At 35.5% G+C, this 27661-nt stretch overlaps 5 protein-coding genes across 13 annotated transcripts; 3 read left to right on the top strand and 2 right to left on the bottom strand.

The window, feature by feature from the left end:
* The first annotated feature begins 143 nt into the window (after positions 1-143).
* LOC111311569 (enoyl-[acyl-carrier-protein] reductase [NADH], chloroplastic-like) lies at positions 144-4755 on the top strand. Of its 2 annotated transcripts, none has more exons than XM_022911056.2 (13): positions 144-619; positions 1192-1512; positions 1926-2035; positions 2135-2190; positions 2284-2368; positions 2447-2494; positions 3158-3232; positions 3319-3430; positions 3533-3584; positions 3669-3720; positions 3845-3902; positions 4042-4140; positions 4384-4755. In XM_022911056.2, the coding sequence occupies exons 2-13, from the start codon at positions 1230-1232 to the stop codon at positions 4533-4535; spliced, it is 1182 nt and encodes a 393-aa protein (XP_022766791.1). In that variant the 5' UTR covers positions 144-619; positions 1192-1229; the 3' UTR covers positions 4536-4755. The 2 variants fall into 2 exon arrangements, with proteins under 2 accessions (XP_022766791.1, XP_022766792.1); XM_022911057.2 differs by having other exon boundaries at positions 619-696.
* LOC111311570 (non-structural maintenance of chromosomes element 4 homolog A-like) lies at positions 4730-7623 on the bottom strand. 5 transcript variants are annotated; one of them, XM_022911059.2, is made up of 8 exons: positions 7244-7623; positions 6930-7010; positions 6552-6813; positions 6312-6402; positions 5822-6038; positions 5626-5717; positions 5465-5542; positions 4834-5292 (listed from the first exon to the last, which is right to left on the bottom strand). In XM_022911059.2, the coding sequence occupies exons 1-8, from the start codon at positions 7383-7385 to the stop codon at positions 5083-5085; spliced, it is 1173 nt and encodes a 390-aa protein (XP_022766794.1). In that variant the 5' UTR covers positions 7386-7623; the 3' UTR covers positions 4834-5082. The 5 variants fall into 5 exon arrangements, with proteins under 5 accessions (XP_022766795.1, XP_022766794.1, XP_022766798.1 ...); XM_022911063.2 differs by having other exon boundaries at positions 6552-6808; positions 7244-7399; XM_022911061.2 differs by having other exon boundaries at positions 5162-5292; positions 5431-5542.
* Positions 7624-8542: 919 nt separating this feature from the next.
* Positions 8543-10148, top strand: LOC111311568 (uncharacterized). Its single transcript, XM_022911055.2, has one exon. The coding sequence runs from the start codon at positions 8921-8923 to the stop codon at positions 9968-9970; it is 1050 nt and encodes a 349-aa protein (XP_022766790.1). The 5' UTR covers positions 8543-8920; the 3' UTR covers positions 9971-10148.
* A 2027-nt stretch (positions 10149-12175) lies between these two features.
* On the top strand, positions 12176-16484 carry LOC111311566 (DNA-binding bromodomain-containing protein). The gene is made up of 3 exons (XM_022911051.2): positions 12176-12714; positions 12806-13481; positions 15231-16484. Exons 1-3 carry the CDS (start codon positions 12368-12370, stop codon positions 16302-16304), a joined length of 2097 nt encoding a protein of 698 aa, XP_022766786.1. The 5' UTR covers positions 12176-12367; the 3' UTR covers positions 16305-16484.
* Positions 16485-19199: 2715 nt separating this feature from the next.
* On the bottom strand, positions 19200-25589 carry LOC111311567 (protein EMSY-LIKE 1-like). Of its 4 annotated transcripts, none has more exons than XM_022911053.2 (10): positions 25225-25589; positions 24077-24279; positions 23859-23968; positions 23630-23750; positions 23181-23408; positions 22690-22758; positions 20332-20571; positions 20171-20239; positions 20020-20083; positions 19200-19483 (listed from the first exon to the last, which is right to left on the bottom strand). In XM_022911053.2, exons 1-10 carry the CDS (start codon positions 25250-25252, stop codon positions 19437-19439), a joined length of 1179 nt encoding a protein of 392 aa, XP_022766788.2. In that variant the 5' UTR covers positions 25253-25589; the 3' UTR covers positions 19200-19436. The 4 variants fall into 4 exon arrangements, with proteins under 4 accessions (XP_022766788.2, XP_089614174.1, XP_022766787.2 ...); XM_089758048.1 differs by having other exon boundaries at positions 25255-25583; XM_022911052.2 differs by having other exon boundaries at positions 23594-23750; positions 25225-25565.
* Between the last annotated feature and the right edge of the window lie 2072 nt (positions 25590-27661).

The raw sequence follows: 27661 nt of genomic DNA, 5'->3' as shown, positions 1-27661 counted from the left end.
AAATTAAATTGAGTCACATTTCATAAAAAAAATAATTTTTTTTTAATTTATTTTTTTTATTCATAAAGTTTGAAATTAAAATCTTATTTAAAAATAATTGAACTCTTTCACTACTTGAACTTCTTTTAACTATTCAGATCAACGGATGTCAATAATCTTAAAAATGTATATTTTCTTTTTAACTTGGTCTCGTCTAGCATTGAAATCTAAAACCGTAAGCTACATTTTACTCCCATTACTCATGTTAATGCGATACTAATTGGTTCTGGAATTGGCTTCTTGGGGAACAACTGCCGAACAAATTCCGAGGAATTTCCAAACGTAGGTTTACCCCAAACCGTAAGCCAAAGACCACCCAGGGTCAATTGTGCAGATGGGCAAATCAGTCTTTTCCTGCGGGCGCCAAAACCAAACTCTCTCCTCGACATTTCCAAAGCTCCCCAGTCCCCCCTCCCAAGTCCCAACGATTCGAAATCAAAACTTCATCAAACCACTTCGATTTCATCGAAACCCCAAATACAAGACGCAACCACATTTATAATCACAACAAACACTTGACATTTAAAGCAAAACCCAAATCTTCTCTCCGTCTCCATTACCCTTTCTCTTCTTCACTTTGGTGAGTTTTCGGATCTTTCAATGTTATACTGTTCTTCAGTTTTCTTGGGTCTCGTTATTTCTTCTTCTATAATCACTGTGAGACAAATGTTGTTTTGAACTTGATCTTCTGTTTTGTTTTCATGTTGCTTGACCATTTAGAGAAGCTAATATGAGAAATCTCCTGTTTTCATTTTTGATTGCTGAGAAATGTGATGAAAATAAGCAATGATCTGTTACATGTCAGATTATTGCACCACACAATGTTCAAACTATTTCTGGAAGTAGAAACCATAATATGGGAAACCAAGCTGATCCCTTATAGGATTTACCTTTTAAAATGATTATAGTTTTGATTTATACATTGCAAGCTAATTAGAATTGGGTGTTTGAGATGCCATTATTGATTATTGGAAGGAGTTTTTAACTTACAATCTGTTTACATATCCAAACTTTTGAAGAGGGGGTGTAGTTGTCTTTTTATTCTATTTAGCTAAGATCCTTGCTGATGATGATGCTTAAAAGTTGTCTTTCTATGAACAGTGTTATTATGTGTTTCCATTGATTACATAAATGTGCTTCTCGATCTTGCAGAATTTTATTAATATCTGGTGATTCAAATTAAAAAAGAGATGGTAACAGCTGCAGCTCCTGGCACGTACATGGCCACTATTAAGACTTGTATTTCTTCTTCTTCTTCTCGTAAAATGCTTGTCTCAGGTGCCATGAACATCAGCACTGAGCATAAAGAGGCACCCTGGACAAGGCTTGCAAGCTCCTCTCACATCTCATCAAGGCAGCCATTCCTCCAGAGGATTACATCAGGACCCGTGAAATTTGAAAAGTTTGTTACGAGAGCTATGTCTGAGACAAATGACAACAAACCTTTGCCAGGACTGCCTGTTGATTTGCGAGGTCATCCATCTTCCCCCCCCCCCCACGCCCCTTCATTTTCCAAAGTTTGATTTTAATATGTTTCATTTTCTTCATAGATTTTACCTTTCTGTTACTGCTTGTGTCTTTCTATGGTCAGAAAAAGTATGACATTTGGTATATATATTCTTGTATCAAGCATGTTTTGCCACCATCATCTAAGCATTAATTCAAAAGCCTACTTGTATTGGTCCTAAATGAAATCATGAAACAACATTGAACACAGATAGACCACATGGTCTTGTGTATAATTTTCACCATGTGCTCATGTTTTTTGAACCTGAAAAACTTCTTCAATGGGTCTTGTCCTGACTCAAAAGCACATAAGGCACAAAACTTATCTTGAGGTACTAACATAACCACTTGAACATCTAACATGAGTCATCCGTTAGCAGGTAAAAGAGCATTTATAGCTGGTGTTGCTGATGACAATGGATATGGTTGGGCAATAGCAAAATCTCTTGCTGCTGCTGGAGCTGAAATTCTTGTTGGGACGTGGGTGCCTGTATGTATCTTGATCCAACTTAATTGGTCATTTAGAAACAGAGATTCTCATTTAATGTCAAAGTTTTATTGTTTCTTAAAATTACATCTATCCATGCAGGCACTCAACATATTTGAGAGCAGTCTAAGACGTGGGAAATTTGACGAATCACGCATGTAAGAACAAATGGGGCCTTTACTGATTGCATATATTTTTATATTTGTTGAACTCTCCCTTACACTGTGTGAATTGGAATTCAACTTTTCTAGATTGCCGGATGGATCGTTAATGGAAATCACAAAAGTTTATCCAATGGATGCTGTTTATGACTGTCCTGAGGATGTTCCTGAAGATGTAAGCTTTCTCTCCATTTAGTTTCTGGAAGATGGCAAATATTAATTTTTGATATCCTAATTTTTTGGTTTCATGTAGGTCAAAACAAATAAACGCTATTCAGGGTCTTCAAATTGGACGGTTCAGGTAAAACAGTTTTTGTTCAAACTCAACCTCATAATATGTAAACTTTAAGTTGCCTAGGCAGCTCTTAGGACAGATAAAATCATTCTTTTGATTTAGGTGCATATTCTCAATCTTTCAGTGCCAGTGAGTTTTCCAAAATCCATTTCTGCTGCATGGTATACTCAACTTTTGATATTGAACCAAGCAGCAAAAATACCTGCATGGTTTAATGAACTGCATTGTTATGTCCTAAATAGTTAGAGCAGTATAAATCACAATGTTCAGATTTGCGCAGCTTTCCTTTCCTTATGCTACATTGGCCAGAAAAAGGTTGGAATTTGAGTCCATTTAGTTAAATTAAATGTATGGATGGATCATGTATTGCTAGGGATCCATGGCTTCACCTATTAATTAGGTGTCAAAATCATTTGGTTTTCACAAAACAGAGTGTCCTACTTGACCATAATCATATGCAATCTATTATTATTATTATTATTTTTTAAAGGGCTCCTCAAGCTGCAAACTTTTTATTCTAGATATTTATATTCAAAGACTTGGACGTTTAGCTGTAATCTTTGGAATGCATCAAGTTTATGATGGTTCTCCAGTTCAGTGATTAAAATGCCTCTTTATTTGGTTAAGGAATGGTACCACAACTGACCACGTTGTGTTAATGCCGCACAGGAGCTTGTTGAATCTGTGAAAAAGGATTTTGGTAGTATTGACATTCTTGTTCACTCACTTGCAAATGGACCAGAGGTGTGGTGTTCTTCTCTTTCATACTTCAGTGCTGCTTTTCTTAAATATTGTCAAGGTACTTATCTATTTTTTACCTACATTGGTAGGTAAGCAAACCACTTCTAGAGACATCAAGAAATGGATATCTTGCTGCCCTATCTGCATCAAGTTACTCTTTTATTTCTATACTCAAACACTTTCTTCCAATAATGAATCCAGGCATGTTTCTCATCCAATCTCACCCTATTTTCTTTCTTAACAATCCATGGAAACAAACATGCAATTTTTGCTTGAATTTAAGCTTGTTTATTGACGCTGCAGGAGGTGCTTCGATTTCTCTAACATACATTGCTTCTGAAAGAATAATCCCAGGGTATGTTGCCATATATTTTTCCCATTTAAGACATCTTTCTTATAAATATATTCTTTACATTTTATCATGTCATTCTATGGGCAGATATGGTGGAGGCATGAGTTCAGCTAAGGCTGCTTTGGAGAGTGATACACGTGTGAGTTTTTCCTTTTGTGTAGTGTCTGGGCCTCGGTTTTTGTTTTTACCTTTTCGGCTTGCCATATTTAGCATCTCTTTCGGCTTTGTCCAAGTATTGGTAACTTTGTGTTTGCTTGATGCAGGTGCTGGCTTTTGAAGCAGGAAGAAAACACAAAGTCAGAGTCAACACAATATCTGCAGGTCAATAACTTATTAATAAGAAAATACCCCCCCCCCCCCCCCCCCCCCCTCACATCCCAACACACAAACATGCACGCATGAAAAAGGATTAAGCATACTTGGTGTTGTTTATATCAATCCCCTCACGAAAAAATGTCAGGCCCATTGAGGAGTAGAGCTGCGAAAGCAATTGGATTCATTGACATGATGATCGATTACTCGCTGGCTAATGCACCCCTACAGAAAGAACTATCAGCAGGTAAGTCTCCAACTACACATATATCTGCATGTCGTGGCACTAGAAATGAAGAATTGCCATTTTAACTTTCTCTCAATCAAGAAAGTTTAATTTAATTATATCTGAAATTTAAAACTAAATTTTTTTATACTATAATTTTTCGGGTAAATAGATGGAGATCATAAAGTGTAATGATTAAAGCACAACAATGTGCCTTGCTGCCTATATATCTTTGAATTTATTGTCTCAATTATAACTGGACAGAGGAAGTGGGAAATGCTGCTGCCTTTCTGGCGTCCCCGTTGGCTTCAGCTGTCACTGGAGCTGTTGTCTACGTTGATAATGGTCTAAATGCAATGGGAGTGGGAGTTGACAGTCCAATATTTGCGAATCTTGACATTCCAAAAGATAACTGAAGCTTGGGTTTTAAGACAAGGAAAAGTTTCGCCTCGTATGGTCTTGAAATTTTTTATTTTGCAAAAATAAAATGTTCTTTTTCCCAATCGTTTTACAAGGAAGACAAACATGTTTAGGCATCTACCCTTTCATTGATAGGGCAATTAAATCTGTAGTTCAACCGTTCCATTTCAATTTTCTTTTCAACATCATATGCAACAGGATGAATTTCTCCTTTCAGTTTATTCTTAAAGACAAGTGCTGAAATTGCAGACGGCATTTGTCCAGCAGTGTCACAATTTCAGGGTATATGTGTGGTATCCTGAAAGAATGTCTGCCACTTGAACCATTCAATAATAACTTATCATCTCTCTAAAAGCCCGAAACACATTTACAAACTTATACATAAGAATTCCAAGCAAGTAAATCAAACTAGTAGAAAACAATCTTTTCTTTGTGCCATCATCATCGCTTAGCGCACCCTAGCAGTGTTAATGAAACCCAGAAAATTTCGTTGAGAAAATGCCGTACAAGTGTCTGCATTCACCTTCAGAATTAGCTAACCTTTCATTTCCGCATCGTAATGGTAGCACATGTTTGTTCTGTGTCATTACTCTGAGGTGAATCTTCCACCGTTGACTGTTCCCGTAAAACCAAGCCATGGTTTCTGGAAAGCTTTCTAATTGGTGTTATAGATACTGCTGCTTCAGAACATACATCAACTTGACCCCTATTAGGCATCATTTCTTGCCCGATCTCAACATAATTTGTCATCAGCTACGAAAATGCAAAAAGAAACATTCAGGCAAATGGAAAAAATTAGATTTAGGGGAGTATAATTTAAGCAGTCAAGAATTATTTCCTCCCATTCAAATAAATTGAAGAAAAAGAAATGAAAAGAAAGTGGTATATTGCCTTATGTCAATCTACAAATTCGACAAATACAAACCCATTCTCTTAAGTTTGAAATGGTGAAAACCAGCAGCTCCATGATAGACAGAAAGTTGACAGCTCTTTTGCATAAAGACTTTTGATGTATGAAGCCATGTTTATGAGGAAGCAATTCAATAGTAAATCTCAAAAAAAAAAAAAAAAAGAATTTCCCAGTACCTTCCAATCCTTAAAATCAAATCTGAAGACAAAGTGGTTGTAAACAACCTCTTTTGATGCAACTAACCTGGCAGCAGGAGCATTCCTTGGTGCTGACCAAAAAAAAAAAAAAGAACAAAAAAGAATGTTATATTTAAAAATGAAAATAACACAAGCTTGGAAAGGGGACATAAGCAGACATCCCGAAGTGACTTACAGACTAGATGAAAGCCTTTCTCATCCATTTTTATCTCAGCGCGCCCATCTTTAACTAGAAATGACAGGGCAAATAGATTTTCCACTGTTTGTGCAAAAGAATTCCTATTCAATACTAAATATTCAAGCTTCACTCTTCTATGCTTCCTCAGAATGTCAAACATGGTTGACATATTACCATCAGTCTCTGTCCTCGTGTGCGTACCGGTATCATCAACCTGCACAAATTTGACAAAGACAGACCCAAATGAGGAGTATGCAAAAAAGTTGCATTAGCACATGTTACACATTAACAATAGTGTTAAAGAAGAGTTAACTGCCAATATTTGACGAGAAATGCAAACTAGTATGTACAATGACCTGAACTTAATTCCATTAGAAGGTAAATTTAATTGAATCAATCGTCCACATTCTAACAGGAAAAATCATCTTCGGATAACACTGCTTCTATAGTTATTAGCAATGATTGCAGCTTGAACAACAACTCTTACCTCTGCAGGCTGCACATTTTCTGCAGGTCTCATACGTTTTCTGCGAACACTGGCTCTCCGTTGCTTTAGTTGCGTATCCATAGGCCCAATCCTGAAGGAGTAAAAATAATAAATACACATTTTATTCTAATCTAAAAGATTGAGTAATCTATCTAACTTTGAATATTACTTACAAAAAAAAATGATAAATACAAAACTATGTAAAATTTAAGTACAGAATTATACTCAAATTGCAATTACATGGTACGACATCCAGGACTGCTCCTAAAAACATGTGAGACTTCAATTCCAATCTTCTTCCAATCTATTAAGGTTCTGCCATCCTGACTATTACTACTATCACCACCTAGTCCACTTTGTTTTGCAAAGTCTCCAAGAAGACAGTTAACGAAATCAGCAACAGTAATCCCATCACCATTTGTTGCTTTGACAGAGGTAACCAAGGTGTTGGCAATGTCCAATAGTGCCTCAGCATCAGCAATTTGTTCTCTAGGTTTCTGCACTGAAATTCACATGAAAGACCCAAAAAAGGGAAACAAATCCAGTAACTCCCAGTGATGAAACCAAAAATAATGAAAAACATTTCACATGATGGAGAAAAAAATCCAGAGACAATACCATGTTGATGTAAGCTCTCTACTTCATTAAAAATTGAGTTGAATTTAGCAGAATCAGTCCTTGAAATATCATCTCTTTCATCTGCAAAAAGGGTTAACAAAATTCCCCATTTAAAATTATAATAGTAAATGGGAACCAAATTCAGAATCAAATTACGATTTTTCTTTTACTTCAACCACAATATTAACCATTGCTAAGTACAGAACTTCATTGATTTCCCGCTCATTTTCTCCCAAACCAAACCGAAGCTAAAACTCTAAAACAGAGACAAAAAATTAAGAATAATGAAAAGAAAAATAAAAAAGCGAAATTACCGAAAATAAGAGTCTTAACAGCGAGATAACGAGAACGAAGAGTTCTACGGTCACTAACATGTTGATGATCGGAATCGTTAGCTTCAGTTTCACTACTATTGCTATTACTACAAACTATTTCACGCTTTATGATTCGAGCCATGGCCTTTTCGCTTTCATTGATTCTCTCGATGAAACAAAATAAAATGGAAATCAAGGAAGATTTAATAAAAAATAAAACAAAAAAAAAAACCCTAAAATTATAAAAGGCGAAACATGCTTCGATTGCGTGTGTTAGAAGCTTTTAAAGAAAAAACCACCCGATAGATTAGAAATTCGAAGAGTCGTTTTTCACTTATTATTATTTTAATTATTTCTCCACTCGTCTCTTCCTCTCCTGTGCTTTGTCGATGAGTTTGGTTGTTAATATATGGATTTTTTTAAAGTGACTTAATTTGCATATGGTTTACATTATTTACATTATTTATTTCAATGAAAATAAAAGAGATCATCCAACCGCAAGGTCTCATATTTTATTACTTTAAAAACATAAAGAGTGTCCAAAAACCTTAAATATTACCGTTTCAAGTTTTGGTATTTTTATTTTTTTTTAGTTTTTCTTAAAAATCCCTTTCCTTATTTTTGGGCAATTGGTGAAATGTAGTTATAACGTAAAAGACCGCCCCGTTACTAGAGGTGTAATCCATTTAAGCCAAGTCCATATAATGAAAATTTTAAGTACAAACTTGATTCAAAATTTATTATTTAAAAATTATTCAAAATTAATCAATTTTTAAAATTTAATAAAAATTAAATTATGTGAACTCATTTATTTATTTTTATTTAATAAAAATGAGTTTAATTTTTATATTCAATTTTAATTTTGATTATATATTTAAATTCGAATTCAAATTCAAATTAATATATATAATCATAAAATAATAATTTTTTAATTAAAATAATTAAAATAATAATTTTTTAGTATTTAAACTTAATTTACTTAATAAATTAAATTATTTAAAATAAAATTTAAATATAATTTGATAATATTTAAATCGAATTTAAATAATTTATAAATATTAATATATCATTTATATTTTTATCTATAACTAATGCTAACTAACAGTTTGCTTAAAATCTATGGGGTGGGTTAACTTTATACAAATTTAAATACTGAATTATTTATAAACAACGGATGGAAAATAAAATGACATTTGAAAACGATTTTTAAGTTTTTGAAATTAAAAAAAACAACTTAGTTTGCATAATACATACAATACTCCAAACCCGCAGCCTTTTCCTTGTTTAATCAATCATCTTTGGTGGTAGCCATGGCTTTATAGATCACAATCATCCACCGTTACCCCCCTAATCCCCCTTTCCATTCCTCATATTTACGCCCCCAACCTGAATTCTCCTTTCCCTTACTCTTTTCGTAATTTCCTGAAAATTTTATGGCAAAAGGTAACGTACTTTCCCAATTTTTAAGCCCACGACCAAAGCATAAACCATGAAACCCTCCCCGAATCCCATCCAGGCTCCAGCCATAATTTGGAGGAATATCAGCTAAATATTTTTAAAAAAATTTCCTATAAATTCAAAACCCCCTAAGACTCCAATCTTCGGTGTCTGCTCAAAAAGGTTTTTTTTTTTTTTTTTTTCAATCCAAATTTCAAATTAGGGTTTTGAGGAAAAACAATGAAAGCTTCATTGAAATTTCGTGAAGAGAAAAGGCCAGTATTGAGAGCGAAAATACCTCTAAACATTTTAGGCTTGCCGTTTCAATCAGGAATCGTCGCCGGCGAATCCAAGGAGCTAACATTAAATCTTTCTACTTTCTTTGAATCTGGACCCTCCATCAAGTTCGCTTACCGTCCAAATGATCCCTGGAACCCTTTCTCTCTTATCGTCAAGACCGGAACCGGACCCTTCGGTTCACCCATCTCTAGCTCTATGCTTATGAGCGCTGAGTTTAACCTTCTTGGCCGTGGAAACCCTAGCTTTAGGCTTCACTTCAAGCCTCAGTTTGGGAATTTCTCGATCAAGAAGTCAGAGTCTTCGGTTTTTGATAAAGTCGTGAAGCCGAGGAATAGCGCCGTTTTGGAGGATGATTCGTCGGTTGAGGTGGTGGATTCGCCGCCGTTAAACGGCGGCTCAGCCGGTTTCTTTGCCGAGAAGAGGAAACTCGAGGCTTTGAGTTCGGGAGATATCGCGGGGATTCTGTCCGGAATGGAGGTAGCGGCGAGGACGGCGGTGCCTGTGAAGGGAAAGGCAATGGTGAAATTCCGGTGGGGAATGAGGATTCCGTCGGAGATGAAGAGTGGCGTCAGTGGAACCGGTGATCCAACGGCTGGGAATTCGTTTAGGAAGATTCCGTTTTTGGTGATGGATAAGATCGGGATCGAACACGTGGACAGTTCTGATTCGAAGCAGGCTATATCGACAGCCAGCAAGGCGGGTCCAGAGGTGGATACGAATGCGGAGGTGGCGGAAGCTTGTTACACAGTTAAGCGTCAGCTGGAAGCTTTGCAAGCTGAGAATGGGTTATTGAAGAGAGCCGTGGAGGATCTCAGGCGAGAAATCTCCGGCGGGAAATTCGGGGATTTGAATCAAGGGAAATATAGAGAAATTGAAAGAAATGGCATTAATAAATCAAAAATGGAGAGAAGACACGGTGAGAAGAAATCGATGGAGGCGGATGTGAATGAAGAATTGAAGAAGAAACTGAAGGGAGCCACTGGTGCTTGAATTCGTCGAAATTAAATGTAAGCTTTGGTTAGTGTTTTTACTGAGCCTTTGTGCTTGGATTAGTTAATTATACGGACAATATAATCAATTTTGTGAGTTTTGTTTAGAATATAATATGAAATTTGCTAGTATTAAATCTGTGGGTGGTTAGTGAATAATTCAATTGTAAATTTCTTAATGGATTGGTTTATTTGGTTCCTCCAGCCCTTAGCCAAAGATCAAAAGCAAAAATGAGTGAACTCCTTTATTGTTTACGTGAAGCTTAGACCTCAGGGTATATCCGGAAAGACAATGGACAAAGATGGACCCACAAGTAAGGACATAAATGATATATTAGTATTCGTAAGTTATTCGATCTCGATTCGAATAAAACTCAAATTCGATTCGATTATTATCGAGTCGAACTCGAATTCGAGTAACTCGATTTATCGATCGAGCTGAGTTCGAGTATTCTTATATCCGATTTGAATAATTCGTGAGCTTAATCGAGTTTTTATATTTAAATATGTTTTATTATTTTAATTAATAAAATATTTCGAATTCGAGTTTGAGTTTAAGCACAAATAATCGAGTTTTTGTCGAATATAAAAATCGAGTTTATTTTTACATATTAATCAAGTTTAATCGAGCGAGTTCGAGTAGTTTGATTTCGATCACGAATCGAGCTGGAGCTTGGAAAATGAAACTCAATCGAATTTGAACCAAGTATCGAGTCGCGAGTTAAGAGTTGAGCTCGAATTCGAGTTTCTCACTATATCAATCAGACTCGATTCGATTACATTCCTATGCACAAATCAAAATATATAAGATTTGAAAATAGAGCAACAACGAAAAATAAAGATAGATTACCCTTCAGTGAACGTTTGTTTAGACCTTCGAATTTATAAATAAGCATTGGGAGATCATTATAAAACAATAAGGACAATGCTGAATTGACGTGACATTAAATATATGAGATCGATTTATTGACACAAATATCAAAATTATTTTTAATTATTTATTGAAAGCATCTGACCAAAAAAAAAAATTTATTATACCCTTTTAACTTGTAAATGCCTTCAACAATTATCTTTCCTTTATCTTCAATTCCACCGTTAACATCCGATGTCTTAACAAAGGAGTAGGTTTCCTCTCACAATGCATGACATTAGTTTTTCGTTTTTCAATGAGATGAAATTTGGCCCTTTTTAGCTGGAATCCCATCCAACATTTCCTTGTCTTTTTGATCTTGTAGCCCATTATAAAAGGAAATGCCAAGGGTTTGAGCCAGAAAGGAAATGGCGTACCTTCCTTCCAGTGTTTCCTGATTCCAGGACTTGCCTCCTCAATGCTTCAATCTCAAATTCGTCTAACAAATCTTCCACTTCATAACCAGCACCTTTGAGCTTTTCTAGCCAAAGGCTTGGCTCATGGATACGAGCCTGTTGTTCTTCAGCATCCAGGAGTACAGCTTTGATAGCAGTTAGCATCTCTTATCTGATTTCTTTTGTACTAAAAAGAATGCAGTGATTCAATTTATATGTATTGGAAATTTGGAATACGTGGTTTTAAGTTAGCTATATGACATGTGGTAGCCTAAGTTGAATGATTCCCAAAAAAAGAAAAAACCAGAACAATTGGTGTTATTTCTCAACAGATTTCACTTGGGCTCATTTTCAATTAGCCCACTTAGGAGTCTTTTTCTTTTCTTGGGTGGGATCCTTGTATAGGTTACTTGCTTCCTAGCCTAAAAGAATCATGCAAACTTCGTTTGAGGTGCAACGACTAGGAGCCCATCTTTATTTTTTTTTTTTAATTAAAAGATTTTTGATATCTCAAATATTTTTATTTTGCAATATTAATAAATATGAACTTTAGTTTTAATATGTAAAATTTTTTTAATTTTAATGATTTAAATTTAATTTAAATAAATCTAATTAAATAAAAAAAATATCAGTCTTAAAGTTACAGGAATTCACAAAAAATATAGCATCGTATCTATTCGATTTACTCAACAATAATTCTTTTGGCTTATTTAACTTTGTACCAAATTAGAAAAAAAAATTTAAATTTTATAAAATAAAAAATAAAAGGGCTAAACAGTAATTTGAAGGGCAAAAGGAAAAACAAGTCATCGTTGAACTCGTACAAACAACGTCCTCGAGATCAGTAAAAAAGGCAGCCGAGCCGAACTATAAAAGCACACAAAGAAAGAAAAAATGAAACAACAACAACAACGATTAAGCCCTAGCTTATCTGAGTAGCTATTCCTTTTCTTTTTTATCTTTGAAATTCCAAAAAGAACATAAACGAATCATAGAAAAGATTATTTTAAAAAAAAAATTTATTATTCAGAAAAGAGACTGTTATTATTATGAAATCGTGATCGATACTATTTTTTTTTTCCTTTTTTGGTTCATGGCTAGACACGATAACTTTCCCGAGAAACAAACATGGGGTACGTGGGAGGAGCTTTTACTTGCCTGCGCCGTTCATCGTTACGGCAGCGACAGTTGGGACTCTGTTGCTATGGAACTCCAGAAACGAACTTCCACGCTCCAGCACCTTTTCGTTACTCCTCTGGCTTGTCAACAGAAGTTTGAAGACCTTAAACGCCGTTTCTCTGAAAACGACGTCGGAGGATGCGATGCAAAAACTACTAATAACAACATCTCCACCGCCGCCGTTCCTTGGCTTGATCAGCTCCGAAAGCTCCGCGTTGCTGAACTCCGTCGCGAAGTTCAACAATATGACCTCTCCATCGTGTAAATGATTACTACGAAATTAAGTTTTTTTTTTAAATTAAATTATTTCCTTTTTAGGGTAAAAATCGAATTTTTTTTGCTTTTTTTACAGGTCGTTGCAATTGAAGGTTCAGAGATTGAAAGAAGAGAGAGAACATAGCTTAAGAGAGAACGGAAAAGTAACTGAAAAATTGGATCTGGAGAGAGAGAAGGAAAGTGAGAAAAAGGACGAAGAAATCGAACCGGTGGATCAAACCCGAAAACCGGTTCACGGCGGGGAAGAGTCCGACCGGGAGAATCGTTCAGTAAACGAGTCGAATTCTACAGATCCGAAGGATGAGAGTCCAGAAACCGGGCCAGAGGAAGCGAAGGTTGAACCGGAACCGGTCGAGCCGGAAGTATGTGAAAAGGCGAAGGTGGAGAACGACAAGCCAGCAGGAGAGGATTCGTGCAACGGGAGCTGTGATAGTGTGGCGAAGCAATCGGCTGAAAACTCGGAGCGAGTTGACCCGAGGGGGGAACCTGGTGACTCGCCCGAGTCAGTGGCCGAATCAAAGGGTGACGAACCTATTAGAGAGAGCAGCGATGTACAGAGCTCGGCGAGCTTGTCCGGCAAGGAAAAGAAAATTGCTGAACCGGGTGAACCGGACGAACCGGATAACGAGGAATTGGACCAATCTCCCGCCATCAAGGAGGTGTCAATTGAATCTCAGCCGTTGGTTGAGTTCCTCGAGATCCTCCGGTCTCATACGCTCGGCTCCCTCTTCGAGCGCCGACTCGAAAGCCAGGTAAAACAAAATATTCTTTTTTTTTAAAATTCGATTTAAATTTTTAAATAAATTATTAATTTCTATTTTTAATGAAAAAAGATAAGAGAAGGTTTTTATTGGATGCTACGCGGGTGAGGTATAGTATCACTGTCAGTACTGTTGGTCCAATCTGGCTTTGACGTGTCAGCACGATTAGGTTTGAAGACTTCTAACTAAATAGTTATCGGACATGGATAATTCTACTTTGATATTGGTATTTGAAAATGTTTCGACCATTTGATTTATCTAATCAGATCCTTGCAACTGATCTTGACCGCTGATCTGGACGTATTAATAACGTCTAAAGTTGGAATAATAATTAATAAGTGTCTTTTTTTTTTTAATTTCAGTGTGTTTACTGTTTAGACTTAATTTTATTTGCTGCCAATTTTTCAGTGTCTGGAATTGACGAAAACATCCCTTTCATTTTGTTTTTTTTTTCCCCCAAGTGTAATTATCTTGGCTATTAAGATTATGTGCTGCGGAACTTAGGATTAAACCAAATGGTTTACACGGCCTGCGAATTGTAATATCATGTGCTGTGGAGATGGGTTGGTTTGGGCCCATGCAGCCATGCTTGTAGATAAAGAGCAAATGAACCTTGTCTCGTGGAATTAGGTTTTTCTGCCCACAAAACTAAGAAAGATTCTTTTTCTTTTCATTTTGTCAAAAAGATTAAAAGTGAAAACCATACTCAACAATGGAAGAGAAAAAGAAAATACTATTAAAAAAAGAACTGGTAGTACCAAATTCTAACTTTATGGTCTACGCGTCATTGGCCAGTGCTCTCTTGTCTTTTTCTCGGTCCTTATTCGTTCCTAATGAGTAGGATTGTTAAATGTTAGCTCGGACTATGGTGTTCTGATTAATATTACTGATTCTGTTAAATTTCATCATGTGAATTTTTTGTCTTTTAATAATTGTTACATAGTCAATTTGCATAGAAAGACCCAAGAGTGCTTAAATTTCCAGGTCATATTCACAAGCTAGATATTTTTGGGCGTTGCCGTTATTGAAAAGGAAGAAGAGCCGTGGATTGAGGGTCCACTTGGTAACCCGATAATGAGTTGTTAGTTGGTCCATTTTTGCTGTGAACCCGCGATTACTTTTAGGGGTAATGAGTTGAGTGAAAACAAGAAATTCCATTCGGCACGCTAATTGTTTTAAGATCTACGGTGGTTAATAGGGGAGAATCTTATCCGAGAAAGAAATTGGGAGAGGCCCCTTTATTCCAATCTACATCCCAAGTTTGGTCGGGGATCAGCGTTGATTAATATTTAATTTTTTTTAGGTCTTCCATGCTGTTTGTCTTCTCCCTTTTTCTATTATACTTTTTAAATGATATTGACTAGTAAATTTTATTAGATCTTATTACTTATTGATGTTAAGGTCCCTCGCATCTAATTTACATCAATATAACATTTACACGTGTACGTATGCTGTATGTCAGAGGAAACAAAAGCACGTGTGTACCACTTGGGATTGGTTTTTATATAGTTGATTAGAAAGGTAAGGTTTAGGTAGGAAGTTAAGTTGGTCATAACGCTCTTCAAATAGAAATAAAAACCTGTGTTTTTGTTTTGTATGCTATGTGCGATCGTCTGCTCCCTTTAACCTATGTGCTCCTATTAGTTGCCATTTCTATAAATTTGTTGTTTTTGGGTGCCTGACAGATGATTAATTCAATGTGTGAATATCTTACGCTTGGCTTCGTTTTCAATACTGCAGGAAACACCAGATTACCTGAACTTGATTCGGCAACATCTTGACTTTGAGTCCATCCGCATGAGGCTTGAAGAAGGTTGGTATTCAGGATGGAAAATCAAGTTCTTTAGAGACCTGCTGTTGCTTTTAAACAATGCCATTGTTTTCTTTGGCAAGAAGTCCCCACAATACATGGCTGCTATTGAGTTTCGACAACTTGTTTCAAAGGAGATTGCTGCCCAAGCTCCTAATTCAAACGTATTGCCCAAAGAAAAATCGTCCACGCTGCCTGAATCCCAGATGCCTTTGAATCCAGAACCTGAACCATCCCTTCCCTTGTCAATGAAACCTAAATTATCAGTTCCATTGATTGCATGTCGCAAACGCAGCTCAATTACTGCAAAAGCATCAACATCATCTTCTGGACAAGAGAAAAAAAGGCAGCCAATAGCTTCATTGATGAATGAAAAACCAGCTCTAGATTGGAAGCAACAAGATAAATCGTCTGAGAAGGCCGAGGAAAGTCCTGTAACAAAGAAGAGAACAAGAGAAAGATCTGCCGCCTCAGGTGCAAGAAAAGCCAACAAAAATGTCAAGACTCGTAATAACACAAACACAACAAAAAATTCTGATACCAATAGTCATGCTGCCATTTCAAGCAAAGGTGGATCGTCAAATGAGAATTCGGAATCCAAGGGTGAGATGGAGAAGACCAACACTAATGTCAGTTCAAAGAAGCGAAGTGCGGCAAATTTCCTGAATAGGATGAGGAGCTCCTCATCCAATAATGGGCCACTAATAGAGACACTAAAGGGCGTGATTAGTTCTGATAATGGTAAAGTAGATGCAGGTGAGCAAAAGAAGAACAGCAGTAGTAAAGCTGATCAACGGAAGGATCAAATATCAGCTCCTCGGACTCGTTCTGGTGGAAAAAAAGCAAAAGAGAGGGGAAGTCCGGCAAAGAGGAGTACGGGACGACCACCAAAAAGAGCCGCAGCACCATCCCCTGCTACCCCCTCTGTTACTGCTAAGCGGGGAAGGGAAGTTGTTGAGAACGATTCCGGCACTGGACAGGCAAAGAAGCGTTCAAGAAAATGAAGGGTGTTTCCTGTATTTTTTTAAAAATATTTTTGTAAGATTGTTCAGCGCCTTGTAGCAAATTGTGTTAGGCAGTTAAATTATATTTTCTTCTACCAATTCCATGTTTCTCCAACAGGATGGAGAATGTCTAGCAACATGTCAACTAATTATAGAAAAAGCAGCTCATTTTGACTTGTACGATTTGGCCAAATGTTTTACCAGTCTGTTTGCAATTTGCAAGGGACTCTTTGCAGAAACAATCCTTCGGCACAAGTATACATTACTCATTAATTTGTTTCTATATTTTTGGCAAGGGAAATTGACAGCAGTTTGTACAATAAGACACTGACATTTTCTTTATCCTATGGGCAAAAGTTGCTACAAATGTTGAGATGGATCCATGACAGGATTTACTCAACACGGGAACATTGGGATCATCACCCAATGAGCTGTAGGGTTATCCATGTGTTGGGCGAAGACTAGAGGGCAGGCAGAATGAGCATAAAAATGGTTTAGTTTTTTGCTCACTGTAAAATTAATTCTAAAAGGGGTCCAGATGTATAATTTGCTTATAGTATCACTCAAATGATTTTGCAAACATCATTTCTCCATAAAATTATCATTTTTTATTTCCTTAAAATAATCATGGGATAAGATTCAATTTTCCATTCTACTTACGTGAATAAAGAGATTAAACAACTTTTGTTGCCATATATCAATATCATATTTTGTGTATTTAAAACTTAGATAAGTTGATTTTTCTAAATTGATTTTTTAATATAATGTTCAAAATTTTATCAACGGTAAAACAATTTAAATAGAATATTTCAAGGAATATTCTTTCTGTCGAAATTGGATGAATTTGGTCCAAATTTAAAAATTTGCAGTTGTAAAATTGGATGTTTTAAAGATTTATGATAAATTCAAATCATTCTTGTAGTTTGCAACCTTTATTTTAATAATCATTTGGATATTCACCACTACTCCTACAATTCATCCTTTTCTATCTAACGTGACAACCTCAATTTCTGCTCCACTTTTTCTCCAATACCCTTCATTGCCCCCACCCCCTGGCCTCAATTGAACCTGCCAACAATCTCAAAATCCAGTGGCATAGCTCTAATTGCAAGAATGATGACATGGCAACCTTACCAATGACATCAATGTTAAATACAGGGCAAAACAATCAACCTTTGACATGGGAGGACATGGACAGATCTTAAAGATCAATTTTGTTTTGTTGTTGCTATCTCCAAACGGGTTCACCAATTCTTCGCCTCTAATATGATTATCTTGGTGGGTTTCCCTTGCAGGTACGGTGGCATTGACCAAGTTTTTGTTCACATAATCTTTTAATGTCTTGGTGAATGGTTCATGGTTTGGATCTTTGCGCTTGTAACAGTTCTTTTGCTTGATTTTGATTGGCGATCATTGGATTTATGTGCTTAGCCTGAAATGTTAGGTTCCTAAATTATTCATGCAGTTCTTTTGTTTTTATGGTTTTTACGTTTTTTTTTTTTTTGCTGATGATCATTGATGGATGTGCCTGATTGAAGTTCCTGAATTCTTGGAATTGTTTTAGTGTGTTTATGAGTTTCTTGGCTTTCTTCTCTTTTCCTTGTTGTAATTGGAGTCATAGGATTACCAGATGATTGATCCTGCAATTCCCGTCAGAATCTGAAGATTTTGTTTTTGAAAAGAAAATCATTTAGCAGTTGAGCTGAAATTTGATTAGCCTATTTCAGAAAATTTGAAAAGCTCTATATCCTCATATCTTATCTGTTTCTATTTGCCTAGTTTACATCACAACTAGATCTCTTCTACAGGACGTAGAAGATGGGTGACGATCTCTCCATGATTGGGGGATTGTTTTTCTTGTGAAGTAAGATCAGTGGTTTCCCTGAGGCTAACTAAGGTTAGATGGGTGATTAATCTCCAACTTTGATGGCCTTAATGTAGTAGGTAAGAGCAACAGTGTTCCCCCAAGCTGATCAGATTGTGCAGGCATGCAAGCAATGAGCTAGTTCAAGGATTTTTTTTTTTTTTTAAATTGAGGAATGGTAGTTACTTAAAGATTGAGTTTTCTTGAGATTGCATTTTGGCGCTATCATCATTTGCAGGCAGAGCGTATTTCCTTGTTTAGCAGGACACCCCTGAATGAGTTAGAACCAGTAGTTGTCCAGGGAAGTCAAGTCAAGCTCTTAGAATTAAGCCTGTGTATTATTAACAGGTGTCGTGAATTTGCCAGTTTTCCGACATTGTTCTGTTGTTGAGTTGTAACGCTGTCTTCTTTGCAGGAGTCGTCCTTTAGGTTGCCCTGAAAGACAAGGACTCTCCCCATCTTTCTTTTATTTATTCTTGGCAATTTAACTAGGACCTGTTCATACGAAATTCTAGCTTATGTGAGATTTGGTAGCCGCTGTTTCCTTTTACTCTTTTAGAGAAACTGTTAAGCCATTACAGTCCCTTGAAGGTTTACAAGGGCAGAAACTTCCATCTGATGTGAACAAGCTGCCAATCGACCAAGTTAAAAAGCAATCACATTAATAGACTCGACAACCAAATAGACACCTTAAGCTAAAGGAAAGGCAAAGATTTAAGTGCTCTTTGTGAACTGATCAGCTATTTGCTGGCTGTAACCAGGCCAATTCTCCCATCACCTTCCCAACTTTAACAACCTTCAAACCCAAAACTATACATGAATTGGACTTAAATGAATCATTCATTCTCATGAAATGTCACAATATTTTGTTGCACATGCAAAATTTAATGGTACTGATGTATTCCTGTAGTTCATTTCAAGTGTCTTGTGCTGTGGCTTGCAGGAAAAGCATATGTTGGAAAAATATCGTGGCAAGCTTGGTTTCAACCATGACATGAATTTCACAAGGGGTGCACGATAGACTGCAGCCATTTTAGCCAAAAATCAAAATTTTCTACATTGAACTGACAAGAATAATTTTACATTCCTGTCCAAGTTCTCAACCAAATGATCAGGGAAGGAGAAGGAAAATTTTGAAATAAATAGAAAAACCAACTAATCATCTATTGCATTTCGCATCCTACCACAATTTGATGCAACCTTATGAATCTTTTGGACTTTCATAGTACAACCCAGCATTTGAGTTGGTACCCTGATGGTGCCCATAGTCACAGCCGGTCTATTGGTTGGCCACAAGAGAATGGTTGTTCTCCATCTGAAAATAAAAAATGAAACACACAAAAAGATTAATCTCCCGGGTGTACATGACAGAATGGTTAACTCTGTGTGCTCCATTGTTGAAATGGCATTATTTAGAAAGCAAAAACTTGATGCATTTAGGTGAGCCCTTCACACAGTCCACGCACTCTGGATCAACACCAAGTTATGCATGCCCATTGCCCAGTCTTACATTCTCCATTCTATTACATTTGTGATACCTACTCTTACAGTAGCAATTCATCAACCTAATAAGCCTGTGTGTGTCGCTTACATGTTGCCAAAAAATATACAGGAGGCCTAAGAGTAAATGGATTTATTACTGTCTTGATCAATAGACAACAACGCTCTAGATGATTAATAGAAAAAAAATACCAATGGATACATGTTGAACAAAGAAAATGCAGCTAGCTTTCTCCCAAATCAAACGGAATTTAAAAAAAAAAAAATAGTAATGAGACACTGTGTAGGTACTGGCTTCTGCAGTATGCAGAAAAGAATGAAATAATCACTATGTATACATATGTTGATTACCACTTTCACCATCAGACGCATCAGCAAGGCTCGCAATAGCATCAATAAGTGCTTGTTCATGCTCCTGCATTACATATAATGGTTAAGCTTCTAGTACTAAGCAATGAAAAGAAAGATATATTCAGGCTGTATGAATCAATCATAAGCTTACTTTCAGCTTCTTCTTTGCCCTCTCAAGCTCCAAAGGATCAGGATGACTTGTATCAAAAACCCTCTCCACCTGTTGAAGGGATCAAAATAAAATTAGCAAACTTATAATGTGAATTATCACAATTTGACATGTAACAGTACGAGCTGGTTCTCCATAAATACCTCCTTTAGTAGGGTCTCTGTGTTAAGCAATTCAATATCATCCAAAAGTTTCTTCGCAATACCATTCTGCGATGGCAAAAATTCTTTTCTGGATTGGCCCTTCACTGGACCTCTGCCTCTTCCAGGACCTGGAGCACGAGCACTACGACTGAAGGATTTCTTTGCTCCATGGAAAACATGCCCTCCTCGATAAGATATGCCTGGGTCCTCACCATCCCATCTGATATCGTCTGGAGAAATCTGTAATCATTTGGAGATCAACATTGTTCACAATAAAATGTATTCAGAAACTATTCTCTGGTAAGAAGTAACAAAAGAATTGGCAGGCTTAGACTATCAGAATAAGCCCCTTTAAAGCAACAACGCAAACAAATATATATAGCAACATGTTCCTATTCTCCACAGTCCACCCTGTTGTTCTTACAAACAGTTCTATTTTCTCTCCCTCCCAATATCCCCTTGTGATTCAAGGTCAAATGTTTTTCAGAGTCCACTTTAGCTTCAGTTGACATCAGACTGAAAAATAATAGCACATATCCATTGTCCACGACAAAGACTGGAACAATATAGGGTCTTAAGTAGACAGCTCACAATCTTCTAAAAGACAAGTTCATCACCTAAGCAACATGGCTCAGGATGTAGAATATTTTTAAGTAAACATGGTTATTCCTAAAACTCTATCAAGTTATCATGGTACCCCTGCCACTCATACTGCTGCCTGTTGTGTCCAATCAATTTATGTACATGACATCAGAGAACCTGCCAAATTTTACGCTATTATATATTGGCCATCTCAATCCACTTCAACATTTCTCTGGTTATCAGCATTTGGCGAAAGTAAGTCATGTTCTCATATCCACATCAAGGGACCTTTTGACAAAAAATATATCACTTCATAGTTTTGGATTATTTGCTTTTTATATCCCTAATTGAAAGGGTGAAAGAATTCATGCTGTTGTTATTTTCAAGTTTCAACTAACCATTACAACCATTGACAAAAGTTGATAATCACATGTGTCATTCTGAGGCTCAGATTTATCAGTTATTTCTAAGTTTGGATTGATTGTCATGTCTAATAAAGTAAAATGGGTGCAAAACACTGCACAAGATCTATCCAATCAAAGAGGCCTGTCGATCTTGCCACATAAGGCATACAGGATGATTGATTTCATAAATCTACCTATATGGTTAATGGTATAGCTTAGACTAAAAAAAATAAGGGAAATCAAGATGATGAAAGAACTTGACATGAAAAGCACAGAAATAAAGGATTGGAGGAAATATAACTGCAGAATTGGAGCATCAGGGATCAATGCATCAGGGAACGCAACCAAAATATAATATAATGGCTCACTTTCTCGCAAATTAAGAGGATAGGCACAACTAACAAGGAAACTACTGAACAACTGCATAAACAACCAAGACTGCTAGGAAAAAAAAAACACCAGCTTCCTTGGACTTCCTGGAAATATAAACTTCAATAGAGTATAATAATACCGAATCACACTGTAATTGCATAAAAACTAAATCATACTGTAATTGCATAAAAACTAAATCACACTGTAATTGCATAAAAACTATCATCCTGCCCCTGAGCACAAAAGTCCCACATCATAAAACAAAAGAATCATAGCAATTGTAACTGCTTCCATGAAAAACCCTTCCCTTTTTTCTGCCTCATAATGAGAAAAGTTATTGAGTAAAAAATGAGGTGATGTTAGCTGCATTTGAACTATATGTTACTTTATTAAGGTTACTAATTATTATTTTCCTTTAGAGAACAATAAGGTTACCAAAGTTAGTAACTGTACTTCAATGCATTATATATCTGTTTTTAGTAATAATCTTGTAGAATAATACAGCCTGTGTTCCATTTTGGTTTAACTTAACACAATGCTTACCATTGAAAGGTCAAAACATCAAAGTTTTGCATTTCCATGGTAACCTTACTGAAATAACAACTAAATAATGATTACAATCAAAAGAACCATTTGTGAGCGATCACTTTCTGTTGACTGTGTCAATCTAATATTTACCCGCTATTAGAAAGGCCTTTCTTTATGAGATTGAGAGAGTATTACTTTATAAGGCTTTCAAATTTCTTCTCCAAAACCAACAAACCTCACTCCAGCCAGAGCCTAGCCAACTTCCAAATTCTAATTGTATGCCAGAACAGATATGTGGACACATAAACCTATAATAAGGTTTTTCTATTTCCTGTATTAAGTTTCACTATTATGCAAATAATATTTATATTAAAATTATATTTTTCAACACATTCTAACGTTATTGCTGCACAAAATAATGACTAGCAGAAACAAATGATTCAGTTCATGCTAAGAAATCATATCCACTTACCTCTTTGAGATCAACCCATTCCCAGGTCTCATTTGCTGTATTTATATCATAAACCAGAGCATGTCGCCCCTGTAAAACAAAATAATAAAATATACCGATGATAGCTTAGCAATCCACAGACTTATTATTAAAATAGTTCTAAAAGGCATTTTACAACTCTTAGCAAGCATTTAAATTTTGAGGCATAAAGCACAATCCTTTTGAACAATCAGATTATGATTATGGGTGCCTTTAAATATCTAATAAAGTTTTTTCCCAATAAAATAGTTGCAACATTGGGAAATAAAAAAGCATCATATGTGCTTTTGACTCACAATTCAAGGAACTGCATAAAGAAGTCCAGAAAGTGCAACTGTGACTAAGCCTTAGGTTTCATACTTATGCTTTCAATGTTACATATTTTTAAAACTTTCATCATCACCTAAAAACTCCAGCTTAAGATAAATCTCAGAGTGAGAGACAGAAAATGTCTTTGTATGCCTTGAACATACCTCAGAGGGATTGTAATCAGTTATTACAGCTACATAGAAGCTGTTGTCTTCAGGCCACCTTGTCCACACTTTCTTTCCAATTAAGGGATCAAAAGTTGCTCCTTCAGCATGTTCATTTGCTGAAAGGCCACCAGCGGAGCCACAGTTATTGATTTGCCTATTTCCAGCAGAAACTGCAGAACTATAATGCATAGCCTTTGCTGAGGATACGCCAGGCAATGACTGACCCTGTAAGGGAAAAATGTGAGTAAAACAAAGCAAGCCAAATGGAGGTCAATGTACTCTTTTGCATTTCTGTAATGAAAATAAAATCATTGCTTCGAGCATTTAGTCCCTGTTTCTAAAGCAGCTTTCTAGTTAACATCCAAAGAAGAAAGCTTAATGTACAGAACCATTATGACAGATTCTAAAACCTGTGTGGTTGCACCAGCAATGGTTGGAGAAGTTACCGAGTGAGATCTCTTCTGTTTCTTGCGGGATGCTGAAACAGTTGGACTAGATAAAACACCGTGAACAGGACGAGATGCAATAAGTCTTGAAGACTGGTTGCCACCAGCTTGTCTCCAATCGCTGCTTGCATTGCCCGCATATAACCCATTAAACAGAAGAAGATATAAAAGGCCCATTGAATCAATTACTGGCCCCTAAAAGTCATACTAATTCATGAAGCATTCAAACCTTATCCTTCTGATAATATCATCAGCATTAACCTTGGTCAGAAGCTCTCTATGCTCATCGTCTGACACTCTTAGTTCTTTCCTAAGTTCTGTTATCAACCCTTCCTTTTCCTGAAGACACAGCATATGACAGAGCATGCATATCCAATCAGCATGAAATAAATAGGAACATTTATTAAAAACAATAAGTGCAAATACAAAAAAAAAAAAAGTTAATACCCAAGTAATGGCATCGGATTGAGCTTTAAAAGCACGCAGGACAGAACAGTAAGCTTCTTGCTCAAGTAGATGTATTTGGGCCTCCATGTCAGAATGCAACCTAGAATACAAGGCAGAACCTACGATAGATCTTCCATATCCAGCAATATTACACCCTCTTGAAACTCTAGTTGGATGTGATGGAGGTATATCATCATCAGTACCTGTAGTTATTTCAGATAAAAACCTGCATGATCATGCCGCATAGAACATAAAAGGGCAATAACTAGTCTTCCAATGCTCTTGTTTGAAAGGTTGATTGGCATTAATCTCTTTGACAGGTAACAAATTTACTAGGGGTAAAAGAACAGCTATAAGGAAATGCAATCTAACCAATACACATAAAGAAGAAGGAAATAATTGGATCTATCAAGAATCTTCTTGTATAATATCATAAACTTTAATCAATTTACGCATATAAACAAAAACCAAAGTTTACTAGGTTTGCATATCACAGAGTACAATGTTAAGGGGAACAGAAACAATATGATTAAATTAGAAAAGGATGTGAATATACTGTGTTGACTGTAGCTGGTCTGGTAGGTAACCAGGATCAAAGCTCAACATTGAGCCAAATGAACAATTTAAACAATAATAAAAATCAGAGATGAAAATCTTTGAAACAATTATAAGAAAATAAAATAGTTTATTGCCTGACTAAAAGAACATTAGCTTCTCCTAACAATAATAGATATTTGTTTATTCTTAACTATCAAGTAACCCAAAATCTACCAGAAAAAAAAGAATTCATCTTTTATCATGGATTTCTCTACATTTGAACCCCAATAAGAATTCAAAGAAAAAAAAGCAAACTACACCTAAAAATTGGAAATAAATCCATACCCTGAAAGCAAAATTCAAAGAAAATCATACGACTTCATTGCCCGAATCAAAATATCAAAAATTCAATGACCCCAATTAAACCCTAAACCCTGAATTCCCATCTTACACCCAAAACCCAAAATATCAATGTCCTTATTATCCAATTTTCAAATGTAAACAAAAATCCGCAACCGCGAAAAAGAAAAAAAAAAAAAAAAAAAGAAAAGAATTCCAGAAACACCCACATTGTTTAATGCAAGAATAAGACATTAATGAATGCAACATACCACTACCATAGCAAACTTCATAGTCCATACCAAGAAATAGAAAACAAAGCGGGAAAATATCTTTTCTTCGTTGAAGAAAAACACCACCAAGAAACCCTAACGAGAAATTGCCCCGAGGAAGAGAGATTCAAGGTTGAAGCTGCTGAGGATGTGCTCCAATGCAACGCAAAGCCAACTTAAAGTAGAGAGATTTAAAGAGAAAGTAGGAAGCCTCTGTTTTCCTCTTGTTTTGAAAGGCTTTGATTGGTTTTTATAGAGAGAGGAGCGAGAGACAGATCGGTTAACTTAACGGAGAGGGACAGGGACAGGGAGAGGAGGGACTTACGGACTTGAAACTTCACTTTCAGGTTTTCAAAGATCCGTTGCTGTCAGTTTTTTTTTTTTTTTTTTAAGGTTGGGTTGTTTTGTTGTTGTCAGTTTCGGTCCAGTTCGGACATGTTTTGGTCCAAAATCTTTGTATCAGTGAATTTTCTTTGGGCTTTTTGGGCTTATATTTTAGCGAAGATTGTGGTTTAGGCCTTTTGGGCTTTAAGGCTTTTCTTTTTTGGGCTTTATTACTTGAAATGTTTTTAATTTCGTACAAAATATAAGTCGTGAAATCCGTAAAACTGTGGTCCAAAATATTTGTAATTGAACAATCCCAATAGTGAAAATTTTGGGCTTTGCATAGGCTCAGATCTTTGCCTGCAAAGGTTATGGTTTTGGGCTCAAGCTAACAGTTGAAGCTAATGCTGAAGATTCATGATTTATTTTTCTTTTTTTTAGCGTTAATTTAGCATCGATGTTTCGGTGGCAAAAAATTTAAATTATAAAAATTATATTTAAAAAGTGTAATAAAAAATATGGTTAAAAATTTTGAGTCTTTAGTATTATTATGAAAAAAATACTGTAAGTAATTGAAATTTCTAAAAAGATATGTATAAAATAATAAAAAATTAAAAATATAAGGTAATATAATAATTTTTTATTTCAAAATATTTTTTCATTATAAAAATACTTTTTGAGTAGTTTTTTAGTTTGGATTGCAAAACAAATTTTTAATCTGAAAAAACTATTTTTTTATTGTTTAACATTGAGATTGGATCAAAAATAATTTTTAAATATGAAAACTACTTTTAACAGTAATACTAAATTAAACCTTAATCTTATGCAAACATGATACCTAAAAAAATATATAAAAAAAAGGAAGATGACAAATGTTTTTTTTTATTATTTTATAAATAATTTTAAAATTTAAATGTCAACAATTATAATTTTTTTTAATTATTTTTAAACTGCAGCCTCTTCTGTTAAAAATGGTGAAGCAGTAACATGGCAGTCAAGAGTCTCGGTCGTCATATCTCTTGATTGCTATAGAAATTGTCAGAGTTGTTGAATCCCACGTTTCATTCCTATCTTATAGCCTAATCTGTCTTAGGAAAATCCATCAGAAAAATATACTAATTGAGCTTTGGGGAATCAATCCTGTTAAAGAGCAAGTAAATGTATATACAGCCAATGAGAAATCACATTTAGCTGACAAACCAGCTTTGTCTAGTTTGGGTCAAAGTCCCCTTCACATGCTATTTTTAAAAACTCAATGTTAGCTTCCGATCCCTTTGATTAACCAAATTTAGTCTATGGTTCCCACATTTCATATTTCTGTAGCTAGGAAGGGTGGGAATGTGGGATATACCATGGGTGACTTTTAACAGAATTTAGCAAGATTAAAGATATATAATAGAGGTGTTAAAAGATGATGATATACTACTAAACAAGTAAATTCTTTTTATAAAAGAGATGCAGTCTTGAAATAAAAAAAAAATACAATTTTAAATTTTAAATTTATTGAATATCACGTTTTAAAGTTGATTGTATATAAATCAATTGAATTAAATTTTAAATTTAATCACATTATAATTTCTGAAGTGAAAAGATGGTGAAAATTAAAGGTGAATTAGCATAATTAAAATTTATCAGTATTGACTTATAGAAGGTATAGAACTAGCTAGCTTCAAAGCTAAATGAAGAACATGAATCCTCAAGGTATGACTGTGATTCACGCGGCGTGTCACATGATTTTGATAGTTTAATCTTTCCGTTGCAGAATGAAGCCAGAAACCATAATAGTCAATTCAGCATCACATGATTGGCAGCTTCAAAGTTCAAAGGTGGTGAAAGAGGATGAGAAAAAGTACCATTTAACATAATTATTATAGTATGAAATATACACAGCATCTTCAATAATGAACATAATATAGACTTCCCATTGTTTTTTGACGAGGTTGAATCTGATACAGGACAAGATCATATAAACCCACTTGTTTTTTCGTTTTATTTGTTTAATTAGATAGTCAAATTTAAGTAAACATGCATACATAAAAAGCTTGAAAGCTTATTCCAATTTTCAACTTCATATTTAATGTTAATTCTTACCGAAGAGGTTTATCTTTACATT

The sequence above is a fragment of the Durio zibethinus genome, chromosome 1 (genome assembly GCF_047325235.1).
Source record: "Durio zibethinus cultivar Kanyao isolate XHJ-2024 chromosome 1, ASM4732523v1, whole genome shotgun sequence".
In the NCBI taxonomy this organism is placed as follows: Eukaryota; Viridiplantae; Streptophyta; class Magnoliopsida; order Malvales; family Malvaceae; genus Durio; species Durio zibethinus.
Note: the sequence above shows the minus strand (reverse complement) of the source record. Positions and strands in the feature narration are given on the sequence as shown.

Coding starts and splice junctions, on each gene's coding strand:
- LOC111311569 (XM_022911056.2), top strand. CDS start 1,230: ATGGTAACAGCTGCAGCTCCTGGCACGTACATGGCCACTATTAAGACT. Junction 1,513..1,925: donor ACTGCCTGTTGATTTGCGAG/GTCATCCATCTT, acceptor ATCCGTTAGCAG/GTAAAAGAGCATTTATAGCT. Junction 4,141..4,383: donor ACAGAAAGAACTATCAGCAG/GTAAGTCTCCAA, acceptor ATAACTGGACAG/AGGAAGTGGGAAATGCTGCT.
- LOC111311570 (XM_022911059.2), bottom strand. CDS start 7,385: ATGGCTCGAATCATAAAGCGTGAAATAGTTTGTAGTAATAGCAATAGT. Junction 6,039..6,311: donor AAAATGTGCAGCCTGCAGAG/GTAAGAGTTGTT, acceptor AAATTTGTGCAG/GTTGATGATACCGGTACGCA. Junction 5,543..5,625: donor TTGATTTTAAGGATTGGAAG/GTACTGGGAAAT, acceptor ATACATCAAAAG/TCTTTATGCAAAAGAGCTGT.
- LOC111311568 (XM_022911055.2), top strand. CDS start 8,921: ATGAAAGCTTCATTGAAATTTCGTGAAGAGAAAAGGCCAGTATTGAGA.
- LOC111311566 (XM_022911051.2), top strand. CDS start 12,368: ATGGCTAGACACGATAACTTTCCCGAGAAACAAACATGGGGTACGTGG. Junction 12,715..12,805: donor CAATATGACCTCTCCATCGT/GTAAATGATTAC, acceptor CTTTTTTTACAG/GTCGTTGCAATTGAAGGTTC. Junction 13,482..15,230: donor AGCGCCGACTCGAAAGCCAG/GTAAAACAAAAT, acceptor TCAATACTGCAG/GAAACACCAGATTACCTGAA.
- LOC111311567 (XM_022911052.2), bottom strand. CDS start 25,252: ATGGACTATGAAGTTTGCTATGGTAGTG. Junction 22,759..23,180: donor CTGATTACAATCCCTCTGAG/GTATGTTCAAGG, acceptor TTTGTTTTACAG/GGGCGACATGCTCTGGTTTA. Junction 20,084..20,170: donor GGGCAAAGAAGAAGCTGAAA/GTAAGCTTATGA, acceptor TATGTAATGCAG/GAGCATGAACAAGCACTTAT.